Source organism: Poeciliopsis prolifica, unplaced genomic scaffold (genome assembly GCF_027474105.1).
Source record: "Poeciliopsis prolifica strain line A6 unplaced genomic scaffold, Auburn_PproV2 SCAFFOLD005, whole genome shotgun sequence".
Lineage (NCBI taxonomy): Eukaryota > Metazoa > Chordata > Actinopteri > Cyprinodontiformes > Poeciliidae > Poeciliopsis > Poeciliopsis prolifica.
Window position 1 is genome coordinate 12,157,594 of NW_026562380.1, and position 24,177 is coordinate 12,181,770.

The 24,177-nt window shown below is 37.3% G+C and overlaps 2 protein-coding genes across 4 annotated transcripts in view; one reads left to right on the forward strand and one right to left on the reverse strand.

Annotated features, from left to right (window-relative positions):
* sh3pxd2ab (SH3 and PX domains 2Ab) overlaps positions 1–24,177 on the forward strand; it is an 84,100-nt gene that overhangs the window by 28,598 nt on the left and 31,325 nt on the right. For 2 of the 3 annotated variants that reach the window (XM_055030321.1, XM_055030322.1), the window contains exons 2-6: positions 8,910–8,990; positions 13,271–13,346; positions 14,046–14,122; positions 14,687–14,778; positions 20,292–20,323. In XM_055030321.1, coding sequence (XP_054886296.1) covers positions 8,910–8,990; positions 13,271–13,346; positions 14,046–14,122; positions 14,687–14,778; positions 20,292–20,323 — 358 coding nt within the window. Of the gene's footprint in view, positions 1–8,909; positions 8,991–13,270; positions 13,347–14,045; positions 14,123–14,686; positions 14,779–20,169; positions 20,203–20,291; positions 20,324–24,177 lie in introns of those variants that run through there. The other variant, XM_055030323.1, reaches the window with a different exon arrangement.
* On the reverse strand, positions 1,733–4,615 carry LOC129360192 (N-acetyllactosaminide beta-1,3-N-acetylglucosaminyltransferase 3-like). Its single transcript, XM_055030326.1, has 2 exons — positions 4,506–4,615; positions 1,733–2,940 (listed from the first exon to the last, which is right to left on the reverse strand). Exons 1-2 carry the CDS (start codon positions 4,511–4,513, stop codon positions 1,782–1,784), a joined length of 1,167 nt encoding a protein of 388 aa, XP_054886301.1. The 5' UTR covers positions 4,514–4,615; the 3' UTR covers positions 1,733–1,781.

The window sequence follows — 24,177 nt, forward strand, 5'->3', positions numbered from 1 at the left end:
GGAACATGTGGCACAGGAGGTGCAAAATGGCAGTGACGATGAACCTAGAAATCTTTTTTACAAACGTTCTTGTTGAAAATAAAATTTCAGGTTTAGCTCAGCAGAAATAAATAACTCTTTCCTGTTTCAGCCTTTGCAGATAACTTTTGTTTTGATCCAATTCTTATCAAGTTGAAATATTATTGAAAAATTTATTTATTTATTTCAGAAATTTTATTGAAAAAGTAAAACATGCTAATTTTTATTACTGGTGACAATTATGGTTTGCTGCTAAAAACTCAAGACTAAGTTTCCCAGAAGGTTAGAGTATTACACAAATCTTAACAAAAACATTTTAAATACATAAATATTACCAGACACAAACATAATTTACAAACGTTTCAGCTGGAATTATTGAAATAAATTTACTGCTAAATGAGATTAACATCTAAAAGGACAAAGTTACCGAGTTGTGGCACAGGTATTTGCAGACTTGGCAATTAGCCAGAAGTTATCAAGTTCCACCTAAACTGAGAGGTATATGGTAATAGAAGATGTGACAACTACAGATTGTGTTTTGTATTGCATTATTGGTGTTCAGGGTCATTCAAAATACAGTTCTCGGTTACCAGAGATTCCATCAAACACCTGAGCCTGATAAACGACATAGTGTTGCAGTTTAAGCAACTCAAGCAAATCTTGGAGGACATTAAACTTGAGTCTTTGAATAGTTAAGATTTTACTATAATGTATACGCATGCACCTCAGACAAGATGTGCCTCTTGTACTGATGTGTCATATTATCCTCTTGTCACACATTGTGTTTTGCAGATACTTTAATGGCGCTCTCTTTGCCTAATCTGTCAGTTTGTCTTGGTAGATTTGCAATTGTTGTTCTCAGTTTTATTTCTCCAGTTCATGAGATTGAACTGTGGTCCATCAAATATTGGAAGCTTGGAATATTGTTTTATAACCTAACCCTGCTTTAAACCTATTAAGAAAGTTATTCTTGACCTTATGTGGCATATTTCTTGATCATCATGATGTTGTTAGTTCAATGACTAATTTTTGAGACCTGACAGCTGCGTTAAAACTAATATCAAATAATTCACAGGCACACTTTTTTATTAACTCATGTGACTTTAGAAGGCATTTGGTTATGGTAGTAAAGAACATTTAATATCTTTCATTCAATTACAAAAAAAAAAATGTAAATTTCCAAGAAACATTCATTATCTTCACAAATGTAACACATAGAAAAACAGGTTCCATGAGATTTAACAGGTAACATTGCTTTTACAGTTAGACTATGAGTTACATTGAGTAATTATTGCAACATTCCAGCAGGATGGAAAGAGGTAAAACAATAATAAAACAGCCCAATTTCAGAAACAACAATGATTAGCAGTTTTATTAAGTTACATATTAATACGTTTAAAATAAACCCCTGCAACATAGCTCACAGATTATTATGCTGTGTTCACTTGCAGTCAGAAATCTGAGGCTCATTTAAACACTAGTTCACATAGCATATGTTTAGATTTCACAGTGTTGTTTTTACTGTGTTTTCCTGTAATTAACTAATCAAATCTAGAATAAAAGCATTAAAATCTCTGCCCTACAAGTGAATAAGTTGATTAGTATTGGTAGCCAGTTTACTTACTAAATAACATCTACAAGTACCTAGTTTTCTCAAAAATAACAAGCTATACTATCTGCATAACTAACCAATTACTTAAATCTTTTTTGACCCATGTCTTGTTCAGACAGTTCATTTGAGTTTATTTTGACTCTACTGTTTATCATGCTTTAGCACTACATATGAGTTTTGGGTTGCGTACTTCCTGCCACAAGAAAAATAGATCACTGGGCAAGAATTTGTGAAGCAAAAGAAAATCTTTAAGGTAACAGGGGTCATTTTTATCAACTTGCCTGGAGGGAATGTGCCATTGTAGTGTTTGCACACCCATGTGAGAATCAGGTTTAAGTTTCGCTACAACCAAACACATTCCCATGTAGACATCATCAATAGGAATAATTTGGACCGATGCAGATATTTTGTAAATGACCAAAGCTGTATAGCCTGACAGAAGGTATCCCCCACCTCCACAGTAGGGTGGGTAAAAATTCTTGTCATACACCTGTGTGGGAATGAAGTACTTATTATTTGGGTCTCTTTTAGGCATTGCATTTTGCAACAGATGTCCAGTAAAAAGGTGCTTCCTTCCATTATTATCTTTAAGACTTTGAAGATATTCAACCATGTTGTCAGTGTGGGCAAAAACATCATCATCACCATTCAGCAGAAATCGAGCCTGTGGACAACTTCTGTCCATCCACTCAAGGAAGAGTATCTGCTTCAAAGTGAGGTTGAAAAAGGAATCCTTAAAATCCCATTGGAGGATGTCATTGTAATGTTGGTGCTCCCACATGACAAGTTTGTTCAATTTCTCCTCCTCGAAACCTGAACCGCCAGTTCCGATAATAAAGATTCTTCGAATCACTTTTCCCTTATAGGACCTCTCAGCAGCCCAGGTCTTGCGCAGAACCTCTCTTCGCTCGTAGTTCTGTGGGGAACTTTTAATTACAAGCAAAAGAAAGACGTCCTCAGGCTCATCATCTCCTTGACATTTGTCAGGAAGGTCCAGAATTATGGGGAAACTGCGACAGTGACGATAGTAAAGGAAGTCTTGAAACATAGGGGAAAGGGACTCAAAGCCAGAGACATTTTCAAACATTGTGTTTTGTTCACATCTTGCTGTTAGGTTTTGTGACACCCTCTTCTTTTCCAATTGCCAATTTGACAATGGGAAAGTTTTGTGTAAAAATGAAGGTATCCAGACAAGGTTGGCACTAGATTGAGGTGTTGAGATGTTTTGTTGCTTATTGGAATAAAGAAGTACCAGAAGGATCATCAGCAGTAATACAGTTGTGGCACAGGTGTTCATCACTCTCAAAATTCTGAAATCAAAGAAACATAAAGAAATACAGCTTAGAATGACAACTCATCTATGTCTTATGTAAATACTTCCACTGCATTGTTTCTTCTGCCTTGTTTTACAGAGGAATTTAGGAACAGATTCTTTCTAGTAGATGCCTTTTACATAGTCGACCGAACACTGTCACTTTAAATCAATAAGAGATCTGTGCAATGGGAATTTACATTAATATGCTTATAAAAAAGGTTTGGGTGACTTTTAACCTTTTGACTAAATTTGAAGAAAAGTTTGGCTACTGACTGTATTTCTCTTCCAAGACTCATGACAGTCTGCCACATTTTCATCAGAGAGGAGAAAAATAAACAAAATGACAGGGAGGTGATAAAAAAAGACTCATTTAACTCTAACTTGTGGGAGATTACAGTTTTATTGAGGTAAAAATGCTAAAATGGAATAAAGTAATCTATAAACAAATATTCACATAAACCTTACGACAAGGGACATGGGATCTTTTTCTTCTCATTATCTGGCATAATTTCAGAGTAAACATTCCCGTGTTAGGGCTAGTAGGATTAGCAAAATTTCTTCTATTTGCTAAGTGCCTGGAATAAAAGGAGATGTATTTACATGTTTTATATTATTTTTTAAACTTTGGTCAGATTCAGAAGTGAAAATACAGATTTACTTTATATGCAAATGTGAGGTTTCAGACTTTTCATGCGCAACAATAAGAAGGAAGTGAAAAGAAATTCAACAGACACACAGGCAAACAAATATACAAAGAACCCAGCCCATTTAAAAAATCTTATGGGAAGATTAATGTTTCATGTTTGTATTGATTTCTTTATTTCATAACAGTCTAATAAAAAAGTACAAGACAACTCACCAACACCTTCGGTTGAAATTGAATCACAGAGATGGACAAAGATTTTATTGCAATTTTATAAGCAACATGTATTTTTTAATACAGGCTGCATTGCTAAATGAGTAGGAAGATCTCTATAATGTGATTGCATTACTTTTTGTGATCTTGATGCTAAGACAATAGATTAATTTTGAATTTTGTTCGGATTAAGGCTAATAAACAGCAACAAAAGGCTTAAAGTAAGGCTCACAGATTAAGATACAGATCTTTTATACAGTTTTATAGTTATACCATAAGGTTTTTAGTTTAGTCAGAAAAAGTCTTAATATTGTGATGACATTTAGGATAAAATAACTTATTTCATAATGAATACCAAGTCAACATTTCAAAATTTGTAGCCTTTCTATTTTCACATAAAGATGAAAACAATAACTGCTTTTTTACTTTCAAACATAGTTTTGAAAAAGAGATAGTGATGAAAAATAAAAACCTATAAAGAGAAGATAAAATATGACTCGAAATTTGTGACATACCTCCTGATTATTGTGAAAAGCAATCTAACTTCACAGAGGATAAATATCCAGTTATGAACAACAATGTACTTTACAAAACATTTTACAAACAAATGACCCTTTTAATTGATCAGAAACATTCAGGTGATCAAAATAACATATAAACTAAGCACAGCCCATAAATGTGGAAACTAATTTTACTATAATTACCTGACCATGTTGGTAGATGGTGAGTGCCTGATGAAATGACGAATTTATTCAATAAAGCAGGAAGAAATATCTTTTGAAGCCACAAGTTTGAAAATTCTCATCGAAGCTACTTGTGACACTGACAGGTCCTACATTACGTCTGTTAAGATATGTGTTAGATATTCAAGTTTTTTCACGATGCTGACATGTCAATAAACTGGTAGAGCAGGAAGTATTTCAGTTCTCTACCTTCATCTTCATTTAGCTTAACATTGAAGGATTGCAGTTGGAAATCAAATAGTTTACAGTTAATCTCAGTAGACCTATAATACAACGATCATACATTAAAAAAATTCTCACAGATCAAGACCAAACCCACTAATAGAATAGTAAAATATAATGAATCTTTTTCCATGTAAGAGCATGTATTGAAATTTTTTTTCTTTTATCCCGTCAATTTAGTGAATACAAAAAAAAAAGTCAAAGGATGGATGGATTATGTAATGGTCCAGCCATCCATTCGTGAAATGGTCAGAGATGATTTTGTATGAAAAACCACAGGGGGTTCCAGTCGTGGTGTTATCCTGGGGTGATGTTGTCTGGGTGCTTCAACCCCTGGATGGGCTTTTCCCATGGTAAGATTAAGGCAAGAGATTAGACAAAGGCTGATTCAAAATTTAAGTTGGTTTCGACTCCACAAAATGATGTGTGTGTGGTGCACCTGGTGGTCAAGACTTGGCTTCGTTGGGCTCAATCAGGCCACACCCAGAAAACTACAGAAAGCCACTGCCAAGTGGTATGCAGGGTATGACATTGAGGTCAGGTTTTAAATTGAGTTTTTTCCCGTAATCTAAGTATATAGCGTATTTCTAAAGGTATGAGAACACTTTGAATGTTCTGGCAAATATGATACTGAAATAGCTTGTGTTTCTCTTTGTTAAAGCTCGTTACAGTCCACTGTTGTTATGTTTGTGCTTATGGTAGTTCAACATAGTGAACACCGAGAACTTCTCCATTGGGATTTGAAAAATCAATATGTCCATCAGGTTCAGTTGAAGTGATTAACCTGAGCGTTTAAATCAATTCCATCATCCACCTCCCGCTGAGAATTCCTCCCCAAGGCTGCTGAACATAGGGCAGAGACTTGCTCTCAGGGGAGATAAAGCTGGATGGAAGGTTTCACTCGGAAATCCCCTTGAGGAAAGAGGAGGACAAAGACAAAAAGATCTCATCATATATGAGCTAAGCAACTGGAAATGCATGTCCGGTTTGACAGAGGAAAGAAGCAGCTCTTTGTTTTTGTCCCCACTGGTAAATTGTCACTTCCTTCCAGGAACATGTGGCACAGGAGGTGCAAAATGGCAGTGACGATGAACCTAGAAATCTTTTTTACAAACGTTCTTGTTGAAAATAAAATTTCAGGTTTAGCTCAGCAGAAAGAAATAACTCTTTCCTGTTTCAGCCTTTGCAGATAACTTTTGTTTTGATCCAATTCTTATCAAGTTGAAATATCATTGAAAAATTTATTTATTTATTTCAGAAATTTTATTGAACAAGTAAAACATGCTAATTTGTATTACTGGTGAAAATTATGGTTTGCTGCTAAAAACTCAAAATTATGTTTCCCAGAAGGTTAGAGTATTGCACAAATCTTAACAAAAACATTTTAAATACATAAATATTACCAGACACAAACATAAATTACAAAAGTTTCAGCTGGAATTATTGAAATAAATGTACTACTAAATGAGATTGACATCTAAAAGGACAAAGTTACCGAGTCTTATCATGCAGACTTGGCAAATAGCCAGAGGTTATGAAGTTCAACCTAAACTGAGGTATGGGGAAATGTGGGTGAAACCAAAGTTTCTGCTTGTCACTTGATATGTTCTGTTGACTGGTTGCATTTCTCGCTTTTCTGCTTTTGTATCTCCATGCAACCTTGTCGTTTTGCAAACAACAATTAAGCCAACTAAATAGACCATCAATCTAAAATTGTTAATTCTATTGTGTGCGTGTTTGTTTTATTTCAGCATGTTGTTGTGTATTTTGCTGCCTGCATTCTGTTATATGGTAATAGAACAGAACACTGCAAATCTTGGAGAAGGAGATTAAATTTGATTGTCGTTGTAGTGATATTAGAATATTTGACTAACATGATCTTTCCAAGCTGAAATATCTTTGTTTTGGTAGGTTTCCACTAGAGAAGATATTTATTCACATTAGCACAAAAATTTCAATCATTATTTGTATTAATAATCTGCATTAATAAGCTATATACATACAGAGATTACAAAGTTTTTTTTAATAAAATCTTTTTTAATGCATAAAGCATATCACTATTACACAGAGTATTTTATATTTGGACATTCACATAATGTATATATACATTATGTGTATATATACATCATAATGTATATATCATAGTATATATACATCATAATGTATATATACATTATGATGTAAAATAATTCACTATTTGCCTTTATTAGTTTCATAATAGTGTCTTAACATTCCATCTCCTAAACTATTCATCCTGGCCATTTGATGTCACCATATTTAAATGTTTGAGATACTTTGAAACACTGAACTTTTCAACATTATTGCTGGAGGAAAATTTGCTAAAATAAATTGTGCAGATCACTGACATGCAGCACGAACAAGGAGGCCCACAAATCTCTCATTTATTTCTTGATCTCCTCTGATCAATCCACTAAGGTGTGCTTACACTTCCTGCTGCTCGGTATCTGTGCTAACTTGTCTGACAAGTAATACTTGACAAGTGGTGGATATAACTGTATGGTTTTTATGCAACACAGAAGCACATGTGTTGGTGTTAAACATTTATTCATCCAATCACTGAATAAATATTTAGAACAGATAAATGTGTGGATGTCCCAAAACTTTCTTCAGCTGAACAGAAACAAAACTGAAGTCATTATTTTTGGACCTAAAAAAGAACAAACTAGAGTCAATGCACAGCTTCAGTTATTACAACTAAAAACTAGCGATCACTACTCCCCGAACCCTGGGAGTAGGAATGGACTCGGACTTGAACCTTGCGAGCCAAATAAAGACGATTACAAAGTCGGCCTTCTATCACCTGAAGAACATCTCCAGGATTAGAGGACTAATGTCTCAGCCAGATCTAGAGAAACTCATCCATGCGTTTATCTTTAGTTGCATTGATTATTGTAACAGCGTCTTCACAGGTCTGTCCAACAAATCAATCAAACAGCTGCAGCTGATCCAGAATGCTGCTGCTCGCGTTCTCACTAAAACCAGGAAGATAGAGCACATAACACCAGTTTTAAAGTCCCTCCACTGGCTCCCTGTAGCTCAAAGAATAGATTTTTAAAATACTGTTGTTAGTTTACAAATCACTGAATGGTTCAGCACCACAATACATCAAAGATTTGCTGTTGTTGTATCAACCTTCCAGACCTCTCAGGTCTTCTGGTTCTGGTCTGCTTTGCATCCCCAGAACCAGAACCAAAAGAGGAGAAGAAGCTTTCAGCATCTTTGCACCAAAAATTTGGAACAAACTTCCAGAAAACTATAAAACAGCAGAAACCCTGACTTCCTTTAAATCTCAACTAAAAACACACCTGTTTAGAATTGTATTTGAAACGTAATATGTAACAATGTATTGTCTATCTTATGATGCATGACTTTGTGTTTTTGTGTTTGTTATGTAAAGCACTTTGCTTGTTGCTGAAATGTGCTATACAAATAAAATTTGATTTGATTTGATTTGATGTGGCATAATTTTAAGATCTTGACTCTGATTGAGTAATTTTTTTTCAACTAAGTTGAAATTTACTTAGTTCAATGCATTAGATTCTAACATGATCTCCACATTCCCCACTTCCACAGCCGCATCCATGTTTGAAATGACTCTCGTCATATTTCTTCACTGTTTTACACTCTACATTTATTGAGACTTTAATCAGTTTAGTAGCCACTAACACCAACTTTACTTTCTGTTTTCCCAATTCACAGACGCACAGGTTCTGTAATCCTGGCCTAACACACATCAGGCTCTGTTAGTAGGAGCTTTGTTTAGTTTCTCCACCTGTAGTTGATTTTCTTAATCACTTATTTGTGGTCACATTCACTGCTTTTAGAAGCTTTTGATACAATGGGAATGATTTTTAATAGTGGCTGCTATGAAGCCAACTATTGAGCCATGTAGTAAACAGTTATCACTTTTATTGACTTGAGCGTAAACTATTATTGAAGAATTTATTGAGTTAATACTTGAAATCTGTTGTTTACTTAATTCTGTCTGAAGTGTGATAAAAAAAGGAGAGATTTAATTTTTGTATGTGACCTCTGAGAATCTTTGAAGTTAAGTCAGGAGGGATAAAGTGGTATCTTGTGGCCTTTGCTTAGTGGCTTTTTTGTCTGCTCTTCCTTCTGTAGGTCTATCTTATCAAAGTGACTTACTCAGACTCCAGTTCCCATGTCATCTACCGAAGATATAGCAAGTTTTTTGACCTGCAGGTAAGTCATGCTTGCAAAAACAAAATGTCTTTCACAGCTTTAATTCACATTTACATTTAATACTTCTCAAAACTTGATATTAGGGTAGCCTCATCTTGTGTTGCTAATTATACTCAATAAAGCCTGTGTGACATTAAGGCCCCTGCTTTCTGCTCTGCTGATGCAGATGCTTTGCTTCTGTGAAAACCTATTTTAGGATGACTGCTTAGAACCAAGAAAAGAGGGGACATCCAGACAGCAGATACAGGAAAAAACATGACCTCTGTCAGAATGCATAATGTGGCAAAGTCTCCACAAAAGTTCAAGCATCAGCCCTCCAGAGGATATGCTTAAGCGAACGCATGGTGCAGCTTGTTTGTTGGAAAGATAATGTATGTAAACTTCTGTGAGGTTTAAATGTAAGAGAGGTTTAAATCTTTAAAAACACATCATTCCTGTATGTTTCTGGCTTCTGTCTGATAACCCCTTCTTCCAGACTGAATTCCAGAGCGCCATGACTCCGGTGGGCTGCTTGCAGGAAACCTTTTGTTCTCTGGTCCCTTAGCAATAGCCTGGAAAATTCTGCTGCTCAATGAGATTACAACAGAGGATCTCTCCTGTCTGTGTAATCATTGGTCTCGTCTGTGAAGAGGCGTGTTCATCTGGCACTAAATCCTTTGTTGAAGAGTAACAAATGAATGGCTGTCATTACAAAATGACTGGCATAGTGTCCTTATTGTTTATTTATTGTTCCTAAATAAACAAACATTTTCTGCAGAGGAAAGACACCCAGTTACCAGTAGACTATAATAATTTGGAAGAACAGGATATTTCATCTGACAAGTCATTCAGTTGCTCATTAAACCTTGTTTTTTGCAGTGTTGTGCAAAATTGAAATAGTCTTTTACATGTGCAAAGGAAATGTTTTGTGACCTGCAAGTTTGACGTAAGCGGGACTGTACTGGTCAGTTCGTCAAGCTTAAGGGCTTTCCACATGGGGAGTGTACATACTGACTTAGTTTCCTTTTGGACATAAACCTTTTCTAAAAGCCCTTAGTCGTCATTATTTTTTGGAAGAAATTGGAACAGGATTAGCTTCATTCTCTCTGCATTATGATTTGTCTGACTTACATCCTCCTCACAAGTTAGTGTTTTCTTTTTTTTTAAAGTTATTTAGATAAAGGCAATGGAAGTACATTTGTGTTACATCTTTCAAAGACAAGAAGGTGTTTAGTCTCTTCCATCAATCATAACAGGCGAGGATCACAACCCCGATTCTAACATCATTCTGTCCGTCTTCTAACTGTACGACCAGAAAGAGGTTCAAATTGGAGCAGAAAAAGCAAGTAATGTAGATTAGTGGTGCTTGCCAACAGCTGATAGGCTTGTCTATGTTACCATTGAATATCTTCTGTACCTGGATATTGAGCTGTTAGCCTATCATGACAAACTGTCACACAGAAAAAGTCTTTAGCAAGCCCGACTGCTACCGAAAATCCTTTCTGCCCATTGAACATCATTCACAGTGACACTTTGAAGATACGTAACATTTAATTTTCCTTTGGGATAAGCACAGTGTATTTGCATTGAATCCAGCAGAGGTAAAGCTGCTAAACATATGAGTAGAATGATTTGTGTGACGTGGTAGATTCTTCCATTAAAAATTGTAGTCTCTTGAAGCAAATCCAAGAGTTTTTGAAACAACTCATTTATGACTGTCCTTTCTGAAGAAAACAACTGTCAAGTAGGTGTCAAATATCAACCCAGAGACGAAATCGGATCGTTTTCCCACTGTAGCATTCCTCCTTCCTCCCCCTGAGCCAGATTCCTCCCAGAGCACTTCTTTGTCTGCTGAAATTTTCAGTCTCTCTTTGTTTTAGCTGCTCTCGTTCTCACGACTTAGTAAAAACGACTTAACATGTCAACAGTTATTATTTCAGACAACCTGCTTTGCTTTCTCCTGTTTCTGGAATCCTGTGCTGCCACTTTCAGGAGAACTCACCCCGTTTTTAAGGGAACAACCAAAGAGGCGTCATAAGATAATTGCACCTGCTAAGCGCAGACGTTTTCTTTGGGGAGACATGGCCAGTTAATACACACATATTTCATGACACACAGTGGCCCATAAAAGTGAACCAACCTCTTTTCAAAAACCAGATTTTTAGTGATGGAAAAAATGAGTCCAGATTTATTCTGACATGTAACCTGAAGATTTTAATAAAATTAAAAAAGAAAATCTTTAAGAATCACTTGCCCACTTTGTCTTGCAAAATTTTACTCCAAATCATTCTGACTATCTTCAGGAAATAAGATAGCATTTTAACAGAACAACTGAAGACTTTTGAGAGCCACTGCATGTGATTGTGTATCCCCAAAATGAATAATAAATATAATGTAGGCAATGTTGCCATTCGAAGTTGTTAATGCTAAATCATAAAATCTATGGGCTCAGGAGACTGTCAAGGCTGGTCCTGGAGGATGATTTCATCCTCATTTTTGAATAGGATCACGTCATGTGAACTTTCCTGACTTACTGTCAGGAAGGTTTAGCTACATTCAAGTGTGAAGCTGAGCGTGCAACTTTCCTGTTCAGAAAAAACAATGACGTTGCCAATATATTGTTATAACATGAAGTTTGAACCCTTTCTGTAAAACTCTGTTATTTATGTAGTATCATACAGAAATACAGGGTGGGTTTTTATGCATTTGTCAGCTTTTGCTCTTCTCAGTTCTTGAAGCAAAAGGATTCAATCTTAGTAGCTTGTCTGCATGTGTGGTTAACCAATGCTTTTCTTTTTGCCCTGCCCTCTGCTTTACCCTAAACAAAGTGATGACTGTCATTTTTTACACAACCCAAAGTCTCCTAGCTGCCCGATTCAGAGGAGGAAATGCTGTGCCCTGCAAGTAATTTTGACATTTAGCAAAGGCAGTGGAGTTGACCAGGGAAACAAAGAACCGCAATATGGGAAACCAAACCACCCCTTTGAGGAAAAGTCTTACAAACAACTCCTACAGACCCAGACAGGCTGGGTCCAACTTTACCCGCCAACTGGATTCTGCTTGTCCACCTGGTTATTTTTTGAATCAGTTTATAGTGAAACTAGTCTTAAGGTCTCCTCCTCCTTGGCGCACAGTGTGATTCAGCTTGACACCCACACTCTGTTGTTAAAGGGAGAACATCTGGAACAGGGCAAGGCAAAAACGTCTTAGCCAGGACTACATCTGGATTTCAGGTCTGCTGTTACTACAGATGGTCTCTCATGTGTATTTATGAAATTATTAAAGTTTGTTGCCAGAAAACTAGAAACACTTCTCTGCTGTTTCCTGCACTCAGCAGAACATATGCATCCACCCCACAAAGCTTGTAGCATATACACAGAGTATGGCAGTACAGTGTTGTGAAAAAAAAAGAAGATATTCCTCCTTGCTGGATATTCTGGCAGAAATCAGAATTCACGTGTCCATGAATTATGCCAATCAAGGCCCTGAAGCAGTAAAACAGACCTACACCGTAATACTTTCACCATCTTATTTAACTGTTGGTGATGATGGCCTGTTTTGGAAATTGTATGTTAGTCTTATTTCAGAACGAACATCCCAAAAAAAGCCAATCGAATATTTTCCCCAAAGTCCCGGGAATCATCAACATGTCATAAAATTGGCCTTTGTTTCCTTTTTGGTCAGGAGTGGTTTTTGCTTTTGAAAAAAACACTTTTTTCCCATGGAGTACTACTACTACTGAGACTCCACCATTTGAAAACTGCATTTTGCAGTGTGTAGGTCTGACATCCAAATTTATTAGGTAATCTGAAAATTCTGACTGAGGTAAACACAGAAAACAAAATTTAAGAGACAATTGCTTTTCACAAGCACTGCATGTGTTTATAAGGATATGCACAAGCTTCCAACTTTGTCCCTACTCTGGTATTAGCATTCAGTCCCGTCTGAGAACAGAAACAACTACACCAGTGTGTTTTGCTGATACTGTTTGTTATAGTTTAATACATATTTTGTTGCTTACTTCTTATGTGTAAGCTGTTTACACTTTATGTGTGTCTGTTGTGCAAAAGCCCAGTTTTCTATCTTTAGTACTTTTTCCCTAGTCAACATGGGCAAATTAACCTTACCATGTGAAAGTGAAGTGAAGTTGGTTAATTAGCAATCACAAGCAATACCTTTTAATTCACACACAGAGACAACAAAGAGATGTGGTGTTTTAATATCCCTTTTATATTTTATTATCTTTTAGAATCAGAAAGCGAAACATTTCCGTAACCATTGTTGTGACTTTACTCTTTCAGATGCGAATTCTTGACAAATTCCCAATTGAGGCAGGACAGAAGGATCCAAAGAAGAGAATCATTCCTTTCTTACCAGGTAATAAATATGTCATTCAACCCTTTTACAGCTGCAAGGCAAGTAGCAGTCCTGAACACCTCTACAGAGCAACAGGTTCATCAAGTCAATTCTGTTCAACTTTCATTCAGCGATTCAATGAAAATGAAACCTATTTCTCCATTTGTTGTTAAACAAATCTATATCATTTATCCAATTTTTAATTATTAAATCAAATGGCTGACTATTTCCTTTCAGAATAGCTGTTTGTTGGCCCTCCTACGCTGTCCACAGCTGTGCCCACCACACTGCATTGTTTTATCAACTACCATGCTGTAGCCAGGCCAAATCAATTTGTGGCTGGCCATGTCAGTAGGAGGTTAGCAGAGAAGGATTTGTCTAATCTGATAAAGTTGTTGTGGGCCGGAGCGGAGGAGAGTCGTGAAGAGGTCCTTTGTTAGATAAGGCTCGCAGCTCAGCCATGGACCGTGTTGTTTTGATCACGCTGGAGGAACAACATGGCTGTGTTTCTGCAAGGGAACTGTTTGGGCAAATGTGTCTTTTAGTTTCTGCTGGAGGTCAGCCCCCGGATGAGTGTTAGAGTATAGCAGGAGGCTATATTCTAACAGGGGGCCCTGTTTTCACTGTCAACAAGCCAGTTAAAAAGCTTTTTGGGGGTTAAAATGTACACCTCATTTTTATGTTTTTGAATTTCACAACGTTTGCTCTGTTTTTGTTCAGGTAAAGTCTTGTTTCGTCGTAGTCACATTAGAGATGTTGCTGTCAAAAGACTGAAGCATCTGGATAACTACTGCAACGTAAGAACTGCATAAAACATTTTTTTCTTTAATTTGTTTACAGCACACACCAAATAGAGTTTGGGAAACATACAAACGCTTGCCAACGTCTTCTCTTCAATGCAAGCCTCAGCTTCTCTTTTTTAATCTCCCTCGCCACCAGCCTCAGCAGGAAAGCAGCTTCTCTATCTGTAGTGGTCATTTCCTGTCAGCAGTGCAAATAGAACTCCGATGAAAGAAACACGGAAAACTAGGGCATGCATTCGGGAGGAATGAATCAGCAGTTATGGAGAAAAGTACAATAATCCACTCAGACCTGTTCCTCTTTTGGCTGTTCATCAAAAAGAATGCATGGGAGGAGTGTTACTGGCACTGTTCTTATCATAGTGAGAAGTTATTGTAAAATCATCAAACTTTACTGTTTATAAATGCAGTTGGCTAAGAAGCTTGGACTGACTCTCGGTCAAACTGAGATGCAGACACCAGCTTACTTCTGTTTCGGTTGAGCAGATTCACCAGAAATGTCACAAGTCCTAAATGCTTCCAACTAAAGTAAATACACATGAATGCCATGTTTATCCACAGGCTTTGATGAAACTTCCTTCTTCCATTTCGGAAAGCGAAGAGGTCCTTAAGTTCTTTGAAACCCGACCAGAGGACCTCAACCCCCCCACAGAGTAAGTCACTGAAAATACATAAAAAAAAAAAACAATTCTTTTTTTTTTTTACCATAACTTCTAACTCAAAAGTATTTATTCTCCTTGAACTTTCTTACCTTGTGTTTTATTACAAACGCAAACTATGACTGCATTTTCAATTGTATTTTACGTGACAGACCAACACAAAGTAAAGAACATGTGAGCTGGAAATAAAAATTATCCACACTTTACAATTTTCTTTTTCATATCCACACTACATTTTTTAAATGTAGTGTGGATATGTATTCAGACTCTTTTTACTTTGATACATTGATGCCTAAATAAAATTCAGAACATCCAACAACTTTGGACGACACCTTATTAGTACAGTCCAGCTGTGGAAATTTTAATCCCAGTTTAAATTTGGATATTCTGCGAAGGCCTATAACTGTGGTCGATAATGTGTGGCATAAGGTTACAGCATTTAAACCTAAACACATCATCTTGAAGGTAAAAGATGCTGGTGGCAGTGTCATGCTGTGAGGACATTATTCTGCATCAGGGACAATAAATCTGGTCAGTGCAATGCTATAAGGAAACCTTCTAGAGGCAGCAAACCGGGGCAGACTGGAGGTTTACCTTCTTGCTGAGGGCAATGATGGATAACGATATTTTTTCTAAGAACAGTTTAAATCCTGTACCATTTTTGTTCCATTTCACATTTACGTTTTAAAACTCATTGAAGTTTGAACAAGTGAATACTTTTGAAAAGCGCTTTAAGAGACCAAGCATTGTCTCTTGGGCTGTAGCTATCATGTCTGAGTGTGTTTGTATGGTTCAACAGCCGGGAATGTTTTTATTCGTGTTGACCCCACCTTGATCCTACGGTTTCATTTTGTCTGAAATGATGGATTGATTCTGGTCCAGAGTCACCGTGTTTTATTAATAATGATGTCATGGGGGTGACATATGAAGCCAGAACAAATGAAGAGAGATCAGTGGTGTCATGCGATTCAGCCAGCTCAGGTCTCGGGGCAGATAAAGGCCTCAGTCAGGTTGTTAGTCATGCTCAGTTCAAAGTCAAAGAGTGGGAGTAATTACAGTATACACTGACTGCAAGATGTCTGTTCTTTTGTACATGTTCTTGTCTTGCAAATTTAACTTCACATGAATTTAGAAAATGTATTAGGACAAGTTTCAATTTTAGGACTTGTTTATTATTCTGACTGAAAATGAGGCTTCTGAGCCACAACCAGGCTCACGACCTCTAACCTCGACTAGCCATGCATGTTAATCCCACTTCAAAGTGGGAGCCTCCTGCAGTCACTGAGACAGTCCAGCCCACCGTCAGCTGAGAGGTGCAAAAGTCATACCACCCATAAACTCCAATTACTCGTGCTGAAGTTCTACCATTTAAAATGACTACTCATAAGAAGCAGATGGAATGACGTATAAAAATCTATGTCTGATTCTGCAAACATGCCCCCCTGTAAGGTGCAATTCAAAATAGTGATTATAAGCATGCTTTAAAAATCAGTGAAAGTGTCAGATAGCAGCTCATTTTTCCAGTTACACCATGCAGGGTCAACACTGTGTGAACATCAAGTCAACTTTAATCCTATCAGCGCATTGGATTCACAATTCAAATAAACCCACCAGCTTCAGTACTTGTGTGCTATTCTTGTTGGATTCTGCCACCTAATGTTCAATGGACAAACACTCACATAATTCAGGAAGGTGTTTTTACATCCATCTAACACCAGAGGGAGCTGCTGAACAAGCAAGAAAAGCAAGAATAATCTTGGCATTCATTGAAATAAATATAGCGTACTTACTGTGTGTGGTAAGAAGCACATCTTGCATATTTTATAAAATCTATGGTAACATTACTAATAAGGGGAAAAAATAAATTATTACATGTTAACTTTGCCAAAACATGCTTTGATAAGACAGTATAACCTCAGTTTCCAAATTTGATCTTGCTATTAATAAATAGTCTATATATAAAAGGTGATTGTGGCTCACCTTTTGTTGCTTTAAGTCTTATGAAAAATTGTTGGTGAAAAGAAGTCTAAAAAAAGGACCTAAATTAGAATAATGATACTAGATTATTTAAAAGAAAAAAAAAATAATAATGGCATTTATTTAATATTTGAAGGGAAATTGCAAGATGAATAAATAAAAATAACTGAATTTGGGAGAGTGACTATAGGTTGAGTGATTCTCCATGACAGCCCATATATCACATTAAGAGTGGGAAAAGATCCAAAACAATTAGTCTATGGTTTTTACATGACAAAAACACGGCATTTTAACCGGGTCGTGGAAGCTTTTTAGATTAATGTATGAAGCAAATGGTAGAGACTGACTCCAGTGCTGAGGTCAGTGTTCAGGGAAATGACCACTATGAAAAATTCAGATATTTAGGACCTTCAAATATGTAGGATAATCTTTTGACCTTTAGTTTAAAGGTTAAAAGATGACATGCCAAATTGGTCTATATTTTAACTTGTTACAATCTTAGTATACAACTAAGCTCTGCATGCATTTTTAGTGAACTATTGTATTATGATATTAACCATATATTTTTTCAGATTATGTGCAAATAACTCAGTTTAAGCATTTATTTTGTTTTGCGACAATTCTTTCTGGTTTAATATTCCTCATCCAATCAAAACTTTTTATGCAAGGACAGATTTTTTTCTACACATATACACCCTAACCCTAATTCCTTAGATTATTTGCACTTTCCTAGTAACTGAACTAAATGATGAATTAGCCACCCACATAAAAACTACTGAAATAATTGTAAGACTCAGGAAGTTTGTTTGTTCAAGTAAAACGTTAGTGACATTTAGCCTTTTCATTTGCAACTTGGAGCTTAATTTGGCAGCGATGTTTCAGCGCTGACATCAGTGTCTGCCCATGGCCAAGATTTGCTTCAACTGTTGGCCCTTATTCCTGAGTTTACTGGGATTGTGTGTGTTTTTGTACAGCACCACTACCTCCTCACACAAAAACCCTCCATCGCACATTTTCTCTGTGCACATAGTCACTCTGCTTAATCATGGTGATTTGCAGTTCAATGATGTCGACCTGTTGACCACAGAGATTAGAGGTTACTCCTGCAGAGGTAAATGTCATTGTCATGTAGCTGGATAGACACACTTGCTGTAAAAAGAAAAATGTGAGAGGAGGGCTAATATCTCACACATTCCTTTCTAGCAGGCCCACCTATGAAGAGTTAGCTGCAGGCTTGTACAAACATAAGGTTTCTCAATATTCAAGAAGGGCTTGGACTTTTAAAGATACTGACATATATACAGTGAAGACAAGTCTCTGCTGTGCCGGTTTCCACTGAAAATGGGCACAAAGTCTTAAAGAGTTCAAAGAAACTTTTCTCCTTAGTCCTAACGGTTAGAATTAGGAAGAAAATCCACAGAGCCGGAGCTGTGTGCTCAGTCTCCTCCTGGGAGGAATATATAACTCCACCTCTGAGCTTGTGCTGAGGGTCAGAAGTAAGCAGAACAGGTCAGGCATTTACTTCATCCTCAGCTTTTTTTCCTCCAAAGCCTCAGTTTTATCTCCACCCAAAAACACACAATGCATTTCTGATTTCCTACGTCCATGTAAAAATTACAAGTGTGTGGTGGTGTTGTCATGTGTCATGAATAGTATTAGATGAAGCTCATCATTGAAGCTTTCTGTAAATCTGAACAATATTTGCATATTTTGTTTGTTTGGTTGTTTTGTTATTAAGTTTCTGAATTTTGTTTGAAACAAACATTGCAGTTTGAAACATTTTGCATTTGAATTTGAAGTTGCTGTGTTTTTTCACATTCTCTTTATGAATCTTGTTCCTGATATTTTGTTTACATAAGTGGTTAATTTGTGTATCTATTGTAGAAGTATCAAATTTACTCACTGATCTGAAAGCAATGAAGTCTTTGGAAAAATAGTTTAAAGTAACATTTATTGTTTGATTGAAAAAAACCCCTGATTTATTTACTTGTTCAAATTTGCAAATTATCTTCTAAAACGATTTCAAAAGCTTACAGTGATCAAATGGCTTGATTTGAAAGGCAAACTTTGAGTCAGCAGCAAACTCTATTTAAGATTGTTACTGCAACCTGTTAGTCCTTAGGTCTGGAGTGTTTACAAGATTGGAAAAGTACAAACATATCATTTCTGATCACCAGGTCCCTGGTCAGAGGCCAGTAACCAGCCAATTTGTCATAAAGATGGGTTTTTATGTGACCCATCTCTATATAAAATATATGTGAAAACCCTACAGATAGTTTTTTTAAGCCATATCAGAAGTGTAGCATCATCTTCTGGCATTAGTAAAATTTCTTTGTTAACTGAAGATGATAAGCGTGCCACTTGTTAGACAAGTTTTATCCAACCATGCTCTCATATCCTTGACTGGCCTTGGCTCCAGTCCTGCTGCTGGCCTCTCCAGAGAGCCAGGTGTCTGTTTCCATCTGTGTCAAACCTCAGCTTCTCATCACTCTTCTCTCCGCTGCCCAGTTAACTAAATGAGGAAGAGCAGTCATCCCAAACTTCCGAAAATGGTCTTGTGGTTTGAAATATTTACCTGTTTCCACCTCATGATCCACCCCCATTTATGTTTATGCAGTTCAGGGGATGAGGAGCGATCACTCAAACTGAGTGGACAGCACCTTAATGAGGAACTAATTAATGCATTTGTCATCTAGTCATTTTGTGTTTCTGACAAATTTTAGTAATTGCAAAATAATTGCTGTATAACTCCTCTGGCACAGCTGGGGAATAAATGACAGACATCAAAAATGATCTCTTCTGGATGAGCTAACACTGTGCACAAGCAAAGTAAGAAAATACACTTCCGTATTTGATTTAACGGGTGCAACATTTAGAAAGAAACTTAAGAATTAATAAGTACATAAATGTATTCAACCAATCAAGGTTTAAAATATTTACTTAAAAAATCTAATAAGAGACTTTTCTGTCAATGGATTTGCTATTTCTAGTGACACTGACATTTAGAGTGAGCAGGAGCATAGTGAGTGGAAACATGCTCTTCTTTGGCTTTAGTAAAACAGAACAGGTTCTCTCACACTAATGATCTGAGTTTAGCCACAGTCTGAAATCAAGAAAGAAGCCTTTCACATCAGAGCCTGAATGGGACTTCACAGGGAGATATGACACTGTTATCCGGTCAATAAATGCCGTTTTGTTAAAACTAGGCAGCTGCATGGCACTGGCATCTAATATTAGAACTGATATAATGCATTTACCAACGGTATGCTGGCTGAAGTTTTGCTTTGGCTCCGTTTTTGGCATCATTACTGTACGACTCACCCATTTCTGTCCCACCCGCACTCCCTCCCTTTAGTCGTGGGTCAAGTTCTGCATGCATTCTCCACGAGGGCTTGGCTGATAGTTGTGTGCCAACTGCACTCGGATGGTCTGCATTAAGAGGTTCAGATGTAACCAGTTACCAGATTGATCCGGTTCGATCAATGTCCACTCCCTCTGATCATGGTACTCTGGTGTTGTTTCTTTTTCAGAGACTGTGGAGGATCTGGAAAACGGAAATCAGGTAAGAACATCTCTGAGCCTTTGCCATTAATGTTTGATAGACTTATTGATTTGTGTCTATTCATAGTCTGGCATTAAGGTCATGCTGTAGAGCTACATCAAGTGTAATTTACAAAAACGTACTTAATCATAAATTAAATGTTGTTCTTCAAATTACGATCCACATATTCCATGTGTAATACTCTATGGTCTTCTTGGCAAAATACACAACAGGTATTGTTAAAGAGCCATGTCAATGGGAAGCCTTTGCATAAACCTAAATGTAAACGAGTCTTTAATCAAAACCCAGTGCTTTGGTCAGATGAGACTAACTGCAACAAACACTCTGGTTGTGTCACAAAAAAATCATAGTTGAGTCTGATTTTAAAAAAACAAAACAAAACACAAAACATATGACTATTGATGGAAGCATGATGAAAGAGCTTGGAGGCTCTTTCTGCAATAAAAGCCTTGCCATTTGTACCTTGGGTGCCAATCAGTACATCACTGGTTACCACAACTTAATAATATATGAACTGCTTAATACAGTGCATGAAGACCAAGACCACCTGTTAGTGCCTCTTCATTTCCTATGCCTGCTTTGGCTTTTGGGTTAACCTTGCTGTCTCTCTCTGTGGGTGTGTGTGTGTGTGTGTGTGTGTGGGGGTGTAGGTGTGTGTGTGTGTGTGTGTGTGTGTGTGTTTGTGGGTGTGTAAGAGAGTTCAAGAAAGACAGAGAGTGTGACTCAGCTGAGCATGGGGGATATGAGCGTAGGAGTCAGAAGGAAAAGTATGAAGGCAGTTTGGTGAACAGCTGTGCAGATTTTGCATGTTTGTATGTGCACGCTCTTGCATGCATGTAGTCTTAGAATACCCACATGTATTATTAAATTGAATGCTCTTCTACAGTCAGATGGAGCTTCTTTGACCATCCTTTCCATAACGCGATGGAGCTGTGAAGGCCTGTGTTATAGCTGGCCCATAAACATTTCAGTAGGTGAAAAGTGGACACAACTTTGTCCTCTTTTTTGTGGGTGGAGAGGCTGTGGGGAGTTGTCACCAACATGAAATAAGATCCCTACCTTATTTCAGCATTCATTCCATTGCATTGAGGCGGTAGATGATGGGGGATTCCATCCACATAGAGAAATGGAAAATTTGTCTTATTTCAGCTGTGCGTGTGTGTGTGAGAGAGTATGTGTGTGTTAAGCCTATATTCAGCCTGTGGAAGCTATCAGACCGGTTAAAAATCCTTGAGCCATTTTCCATATAGTGGCTCTCACTGCTCAGCTCATATTAATTAGTTATTAATGATTAATGGTTAGTAATGAAAACAATGGTGAGAACACACAGCAACCTAGTCCTAAGATTTTGTTCCTTTTGCTCTAGCTGTTGTAATTATTTGATTTGGAAACATTCACTCTAGTCCCCTTTGTGGACATTAGTGGTTTAAAAGTAATATTTCCCTTTTAAAGCAGGATAGCAGATAAAGTGAGTCTGTGGTGAGTTTTTTTATTTTTACTTTTTGCTGTACTTGCAGCTTATAGGTTTCATAATTATATGGTGCTGAGGTATCCAGAAGAGTTTCCTGAGCCCCTGCCCACAAAACTGTGAGTGGTTAGAGGTTCAGCTCTGTTTACCTGGCAAGCAGAGGAAATCGGAGAATCACTAACTCAAAGCTGATAATTCACTTTAAGCTTTCAATTCCTTTGTTGCCATGACAGTGCTTTCATGAGATTTATTGGTGTCAAAATTAGGTTTGAAATTTGTATGGTATGCTGCTACCATATGAATCTCATTTGGTTTCGTACTACCCAATTTAAAACAACAAGAAATAACAAAAGAACAAGATGGATAAAATAATTTAATGATGGGCTGCAGTGGTGCAGTTGCTGGGACCAAAAGTCCTTGGTTCCAAAAGCAAACAAAGCCTTTCTTCACTTTGCTTATATTGTGTCCTCTTACATTCGTGGGTAATGTCAGGGTGCTCTGGCTTCCTTGCATAGTCTAAAAATCAGAATTTTAATTTGTCTCTAAAAATCACCCTTGGAGGGTCACTTTTAAGCAATGGATCACAAGTATGATGCACAGTTTTGTCTTCGTCTGCTAATTTGCATCATACCTAAATCTGGCCACTGACCTGTCCAGGATGTACTCTTGCCCAATGACCTCTGGAAATAGGCACCAAACCCTGTGGTACAGATGATGGATGGATGTCATGCATGTGGTTAAATGGAGCAGCTTAACATGCAACTAATGACAACACAGAAACACCAGAATTTGAGCAAAAGGCTTGTTTTACGATAAACCTTGAAGCCAGAAAAACCCAGCAACTGCGAAATAAGTATTTGAGATGTTCTAAAGGTGGTGAAATGAAAAATGGTTTATATAAACAGAGACTTAAACAAGTTTTTTTTTTTTTACAAATATACAACAGTAGGTCTCATTTATTGTTTGAAGTAAAACTTGACCTTTTTTTAAAAGTTGAAACAGCCCAGGCTTACTAGTGCATCACAGCCGTCCTGCCGTTTTATGGAGATCTTCTGCATCCTTTCCGTCATATAAATGAGCTTTTAGGGTTGACTGCTTGTTAGCATAAATCATTGTCAGATGACTGCAACTGATAAAGAAACATGCTGTCATAACAGCTGTACAGGTCCGAGGTTCAGGAACATCGTGCCATCTTCGAAAGCATCAGTTTTTTTTTTTTTAAATATGTGAATGTCAAACAAACGTTAGCTCCTCAGATCTAACTTGGAGGAAAAAAAAAGTAGGAGAGAAAAGGATTGGAGTGCCTGGGGGTGTGTAGTGCATGTGAAAAGCAGCTGGAGAGGAGAGGACAGCCTACGTGGCAAGCGGGGACCATGTTGATGCACTGTCAGTGCAAGACTTGCTGTCTTTATTTTTGCTGCAGTTTTTGGAAATGGCTACTGTTTGTATACAGCACAGAGCATGTGGTTGTTTCTGTATCAGCTGCATGCTTGTAGGTGGGGGCAGGGCAATGAGTCAGACACTGGGTGGGTCAGGAGGTCTGCATGTTTGTTTGTATTTGCAGATGGATGCGATTGCAAACTTGAGAAGGAAGTCATTAGGCCCAGTCGGTTTTTCTAAACGGCTTTGACAATCCAGCACTCGCTTCTCTCTTCTCTTTTTTTTTTGTAAGAGCTGCAGCTTCTGGCTTATGCCACCTTATTTATTTCTGTTCAAACGTTTGTCATATTTTTGCATCTTTTATGTGAGTGTGCTGTTAAATAGTTTGCATGTAGGAGGAACTGACGGGTTTCATTACGCCCGGTTAGCTGAAGAGCGGGCCGAGCCGGAAGATGATAATGAAGGAAGTCGAAACCATATCTTTCCTCAACTGTCATAGGGAATGCGATATCTCCATCAAACAAATTGGATGAGAAGGAAGTGCTGACAAGAATGCAGCAGAAATATTCAGATAAAGCGTTTGGCTGAGACGTGGGCACAAAACAATGTTCTGGACTCCATACAGATACCACAGATGGAGGAGCTGATGCATACAGATGTTTCCATCTTAAAAAAGTCTTGCTGACTCCAGTATTTACTGCTGTTTTTCCTTTTAGTTATTAGTTTTTTTCCAAATTAAAAAAAAAAAAGATACAAAGGGACTGATCAAAGTGGTGCAGCCAATTTTGAACCTGGGTACGTCAATTAACAGCCTTCAAAATATGTTTTTCCATCAATCTGGTTGTGAATTGTTGTTACGTATTTATGTTAGGAGCAGAGACGACGTCAACATCTGCTTGAAAGGAAGCGGTCGTTGTTAACCGAGTGTTTTACTTTTTAATACGAGGACAAATTGATTTGCAGTTGACATGTTTATTTGTCTTTGGTATCTTATACTCGGGAACAG